The following is a 6,471-nucleotide window of genomic DNA, read 5'->3' on the forward strand; positions in this document are numbered from 1 at the left end:
GAGAGTTATAAGGTGGTACTTGACACCATCATTGTCAGAAGCAATACATCTGTCCATATCTCACCAAGCCTTCAAACCTGGAGTCACCAATCCGTTCGCTTGAGCTTGTACCTCCATGTCCTCTAGGGCGAATAGGCATCTACGGAAACAATCCTTTTCTTAATGTGATGTGATCCTCTTTCAAATTTGTTCTCCGTTTTTACATTGTGATATAGTTTAATAGGTCCAGAAAAGGAAGCGGGGTGTTTTAGATTAACGTAAATACTGGACAAATACTCCCCCCATCCCCCAGCGTGCATGATGCAACTATAACTGATAATAAACCTTTCCTACGGGTATTCATGTTAAAGAGAGGCTTATAAAGGGATATTTCTGTTTATTCGATTACATTGCTTATTGAACACGTATGAAAACAAAGGTTAGGTTTAATATTAATCCATTTAATAAAAGCATTATTCATGTCATGCGACCAGGTCCATTCAAAGACTGGATACCCAGTTATTGCGTCACGCTTCGTACAGCTGGCGAACTTTTTATAGCGTGACGTCTCCCCGGCTGGTCCATCTTCAACCAATCAGAATGCGCGGCTTCTAAAGGGTTCATTAGCTCCCGATGTACCACTCTCGTTTCCCTATCATCAGACATAACTCAGGTCTAATGAGAAGTCTCTCGAGTTCCTCTTTCTGCCCCCACCGTGTATCAAAGTTTACATAGTAAAAACGTTTTCTGTCCAGTAACATTTGTGAACACATTGTCGACCGTGTTAGTTAAGAAGGTTAAGAAGTGTAGCTAAACTTACGTGTTTTCTTTAAAATGAGTCTATGTTCAATCCTCGGCCTACAGTACGGACAGGAAGGGAAGGTTCAGGTTCGGTATCCGACGTTGTTAACACACATATATGAGTGACTGACATCATTGTTGTATCAGGTTACGACATTCGATATTAACAATTATATGTTTTTAATTTTTATTACAGGTGAAAAGACCAATTTGTTTCCTGAATGATATGAACACATTGATTGTGTGAGAATATAATGCTGAAACATCCAAAATAGTGGCCATGGTAAGAGAGGAGACCAGGACCTGACACTCAGGCACATTCAAGTTTTACTGAAGCTCAAATTTTATATCAGCGTTTGCACTATTATATCAGAGTGTATGGTTTAAGGTGGCTCCTTGACACGATCGTCTGATCAACCCACACAAACTTGAAACACCTACCCATCGCTTACATGAACGTTCGGTGTCTATGGTATTCTGAGCCACATAGCGCAGATCTAGATTCTATGGTTAAGTGCAATAAATTATTGTATTCCAATTCAAGAAAATAATGAGACGAAAATACTATTTACTTGGGACTTTTGTAATTATCATGATTATCATTGCTTTCATGAAACGTAAACCCACAGATAGACGGGAATGGGACCCGCATTATCTAATTAGTAAACCCCGTAAAGGAGGGGGACCGTATGTGAGACATTTTCATGGAAACATTAGACGCGGTGCAGCACCCCCAATATCAATACTTCTGTGGACGCCATGGTTCAAGGATGTCAATTGGGCGGCGAATTTCTCAACAATATTCGATATGTGTGATTATAAATGTCATTTGACCAAGGACAAAACACGTCTGCGGGAAAGTCAAGCAGTTTTGTTTCATGCTCAAGACTTGGACATTCTGCCCCTGCATCGCCTATCAAACCAAGTGTGGATATTTCATACTAGAGAAGCTCCGCCGAATGCAGCAGACAATTTTGACAAATATGCCAATATTTTTAACTGGACCAGTACATATAGACGTGACAGTGAAGTGTATTCGGCATATGGTGGAACATTTAGAAGAGAATTTCCAAATCGTGGTGTGAAAAACTTCGCAAGTACAAAAAGCCTCGGTGTGGCATGGGTAGCGAGCAATTGTAATGACCAGGCGAAACGGGCAAACCTTGTGAGGGAACTGAGGAAATTCATTCATATTGACACCTTTGGAGACTGTGGTGAAATGAATCTCACAGCAGACAAAACGGACCAAGTATTGAAACACTATAAGTTTTATCTGGCCTTTGAGAATAGCTACTGTCGCGACTATATCACAGAAAAATTCTGGTCGTCCCTGCATAGACACCAGATACCTATAGTATCGGGAGGGGGTGATTACACTCGCGTTGCCCCACCACACTCCTTTATCAACGTTCTAGAGTACCGAAGTACAGAGGAACTGGCAGAATACATCAAATATCTAGATCAAAACGACCAAGCTTATAATGAATATCTTGAGTGGACAAGAGAATATTATGTAAAGAAACTAAATCTGGACTCAGTGCTGTGTGATATTTGTACATCACTCCATATTGATATGAGGACTTCTCAGGTATATACTAACCTACAAGGTTATATGGAAGATGACATCTGCGGTAGATAGTCCTACCTTTGATATCATTTGCGCGCCAACGAAATGATTACAGTGAGATATGAACCACTGAATAGCTATATATTGATTCATGTATTATTCACAAACCATCTTTCTGGAATAATCCTGATTAGTTTGTCAATCCACGATACTTTATCCAAGTTTGACTGACACATGTCGTGCCGTTTCCAAGTATCGTATCAAAATACGTGCCTTAACCTGTGAAACGTTATCATATTTGACACTGTTGGATTAACAACATATTTCTTTCATTCTGCCATATACATTCAATGATCAGAAAGTTGTATTTAGGATGATGAATGCAATGAGTATAAGGGGAATACTTCTATGAATACACAACTTCTTTATTACAATGAACTACAATGATTGTGGCGTTTCGGTATAGACACACTTAGCAAGCAAGTGACATCATTATTTCTGTCCATCTTACTCCTTCTGCTCATCGTACAGTTGTGATTTACTTGATTTCATTCTTTGTTTGTGTTTGGGGCCAGTACTTCAATGTTTCACAGTCTGTGATTAGAAGACTATGGATCCTGTACCAACAAACCCAAAATGTTGACGATTGATCCGAAACCAGGCTCTACGAAATCGAGCTCAAACGGCGAATATAATTGCTGCAAACTTTCATCAGGCAACTAGAGAAGGAGTTATGGGTCAGACAGTGAGAATTTGTCTACATGCAGCTCATCTCCATGCTCGACGTCCACGTGTTGTGTCGACCTTTACATATCGCCACAGAAGTTGGTGTACACAACGTCGAAACGTCTTATCGTAACTCGTCAACTGTCACATTTTCATATGAGTTCCGATTCACTTTGCACTTCCTTGATAGGCGTGGTCATGTCTGGTGACGTCAAAATGAACGTCAAGCTAATTTCAACTTGGGAACAAATGACAGATTTAGGGTTGGGTCGGTTATGGTGTGACCGAACCCCACTCCGTTTTGTGTAAGGAAGGGTCATTGGACAGTGCTATCAGGAAAAACATGCTGAGACCTCTTGTTGGTCGACGTTGTGTCTTGCAGGACGACAACCCGCGTGCTCACCGTGCGCGAATCGTAAATTTCAGCTCCAGCAGGATGGCATCCATACAAAGTCTATGTCAGCAACGAGCCCACCTCTTACCCTCATTGAACACGTCTGGGACATGAAGTATTGATACTGAGTGACGTGTGCGTCAACGACATAGGAAGCTGAACACGTTGTTTGAACTTGGCCATACGCTGCAAGCGGAGTGGGACAGACTCCCTCAAATCGCCATTGGGAGACTCATACGTAGTGTGCCTCGTCGATTGAGTGAATGTTTGGCAAATGGTGGCAGTATTTCGCACTACAGATCCAAAAATGTCAACTTTAAAATTTCCAATGTCACCCCTTAAGTTCTTCAAGATCACTTGTAGTCATAGCATCTACTGTCATACTTCGCTTCCACTTGTAATTTGTTCCCAATGCGTATATTATTATTATCATACAACTATTACTAGAAATTAAGATCTATTACAAATTTTTAAAGTTTAAGTAATTTCCGCGTATCCCCTACTGTTTTTATAGAGTATATACACTCAATTGACAAAAAAAATTCCTCTGATTTAACTCATACATACAGAGGGCTGCTTGATTGGACTCCCACATACAGAAGGCTGCTTGATAGGTTGATTGGACCCATATATACAGAAAGCTGCTTGATTTGATGATTTGACTCATACATACAGAGGGCTGCTTGATTGGACTCATACATACAGAGGGCTGCTTCATTGGTTGATTTAACTCATACATACAGACGGCTGCTTGATTGTACTCATACATACAGAGGATCGCTTCATTGGTTGATTGGACTCATACATACAGAGGGCAGATACATTAGTTGATTTAGCTCAAACATACATAAGGCTGTTTGGTTGGTTGATTTAACTCTTACATACAGAGAGCTGCTTGTTTGGTTGATTGGACTCACAGAAACAGAGGTCTGCTTGATTGGTTGATTTGACTCATGCATACCGAGGGGTGCTTGACTGGACTCATACATACCGAGGACTGCTTGCTTGGCTGATTGAACTCATACATACAGAGGGTTGCTTGATTGGTTGATTTAACTCATACATACAGAGGGCTGCTTGATTGGTTGATTGAACTCATGCGTACCGAGGGCTGCTTGGCCGGACTCATACATACAGGGGGATGCTTGATTTGTTGATTTAACTCATACATACAAAGGGCTGATTGATTGATTGCTTGGGTTCATATACTAGTATACAGAGGGCTGCTTGATTGGTTGATTGGACTCATACATACAGAGGGCTGCTTGATTGGTTGATTGAATTCATGCATACCGAGGGCTGCTTGACCGGACTCATACATACAGGGGGATACTTGATTTGTTGATTTAAGTCATACATACAAAGGGCTGATTGATTGATTGATTGGGCTCATATATACAGAGGGCTGCTTGATTGGTTGATTGGACTCATAGAAACGGAGGGCTGCTTGATTTCTTCATTGGACTCATACATACAGAGAGATGCTTCATTGGTTGATTGAACTCATACATACAGAGGGCTACTTTATTGGTTGATTTAACAGATACATACATCCAGCATTTAGTGTTGTCTTGTTTAAGTATGCCAGTCTGCTCTGTGTAATACAAACATGTATCCAGCATTTGGTGTTTGCTAGTTGATAAATGTCAGTCTGCTCTGTGTAATACAAACATGTATCCAGCATTTAGTGGTGTTCAGTTTATGAATGTCAATCTGCTTTGTGTAATACAAACATCTATCCAGCATTTTGTGTTCTTATGTCTATGAATGTCAATCTGCTCTGTGTAATACAAACATCTATCCAGCATTTTGTGTTGTTTAGTCTATGAATGTCAATCTGCTTTGTGTAATACAAACATGTATCCAGCATTTGGTGTTTGTTAGTTTATTTATGTCCTTCTTTTCTGTGTAATACTAACATGTATTCAGCATTTTGTGTTGTTTAGTCTATGAATGTCAATCTGCTTTGTGTAATACAAACATGTATCCAGCATTTCGTGTTGTTTAGTTTATGAATGTCATATTGCTCTTTGTAATACAAACATGTATCCAGCATTTTTTGTTGTTAGGTCTATGAATGTCAGTCTGCTCTTTGTAATACAAACATGTATTCAGCATTTTGTGTTGTTTAGTTTATGAATGTTGTTCTCCTCTGTGTAATACAAACATGTATCCACCATTTGGTAATTGCTAGTTTATGTATGTCAGTCTGCTCTGTGTAATACAAACATGTATCCAGCATTTTGTGTTGTTGAGTTTATGAATGTCAGTCTGTTCTGTGTAATATAAACATGTATCCAGCATTTTGTGTTGTTTAGTCTATGAATGTCAGCCTGATCTGTGTAATACAAACATGTATCCAGCATTTTGCGTTGTTTAGTTTATGAATGTCAATCTGCTGTGTAATACAAACATGTATCCAGGATTTTTTTGTTTTTTAGTTTATGAATGTCGTTCTGCTCTGTGTAATACAAACATGTATCCAGCATTTTGTATTGTTTAGTTCATGAATGTCTGTCTGCTCTGTGTAATATAAACATGTATCCAGCATTTAGTGTTGTTTAGTTTATGAATGTCAGTCTGCTCTTTGTAATACAAACATGTATCCAGTATTTTGTGTTGTTTAGTCTGTGAATGTCAGTCTGATCTGTGTAATACAAACATGTATCCAGCATTTTGCGTTGTTTAGTTTATAAATGTCAATCTGCTCTGTGTAATACAAACATGTATCCAGCATTTTGTGTTGTTTAGTTTTTGAATGCCAATCTGCTTTATGTAATACAAACATGTATCCAGCATTTCGTGTTGTTTAGTTTATTGAAACACACACCGCCCGAAAGGCCTGAAAGGACATGTTGCCCAGGCAGGCCAAATAAATAAGAGGAGAATATATTTGGTGAAAGGTCTAGGTGAGGCAGTACTTGTTGGTATTTAAGCAAAGGTAGTTAAATGGGCAGCTTGAGTTGCCAGCAGCAGCAGCAGCAGCAGCGATGGGCGACCAGTT

General features: G+C 39.5%; 1 protein-coding gene across 1 annotated transcript; it reads left to right on the forward strand.

The window, feature by feature from the left end:
• The first annotated feature begins 1,312 nt into the window (after window positions 1–1,312).
• Window positions 1,313–2,419, forward strand: LOC139463325 (alpha-(1,3)-fucosyltransferase C-like). Its single transcript, XM_071244577.1, has one exon. The coding sequence runs from the start codon at window positions 1,331–1,333 to the stop codon at window positions 2,417–2,419; it is 1,089 nt and encodes a 362-aa protein (XP_071100678.1). The 5' UTR covers window positions 1,313–1,330.
• Window positions 2,420–6,471: the final 4,052 nt, after the last annotated feature.

The sequence above is a fragment of the Haliotis cracherodii genome, unplaced genomic scaffold (genome assembly GCF_022045235.1).
Source record: "Haliotis cracherodii isolate W230 unplaced genomic scaffold, xgHalCrac1.p SCAF_16, whole genome shotgun sequence".
NCBI lineage: Eukaryota > Metazoa > Mollusca > Gastropoda > Lepetellida > Haliotidae > Haliotis > Haliotis cracherodii.

Bases quoted from the DNA above. Each gene is read 5' to 3' on its own strand.
- LOC139463325 (XM_071244577.1), top strand. From the start codon at position 1,331: ATGAGACGAAAATACTATTTACTTGGGACTTTTGTAATTATCATGATT.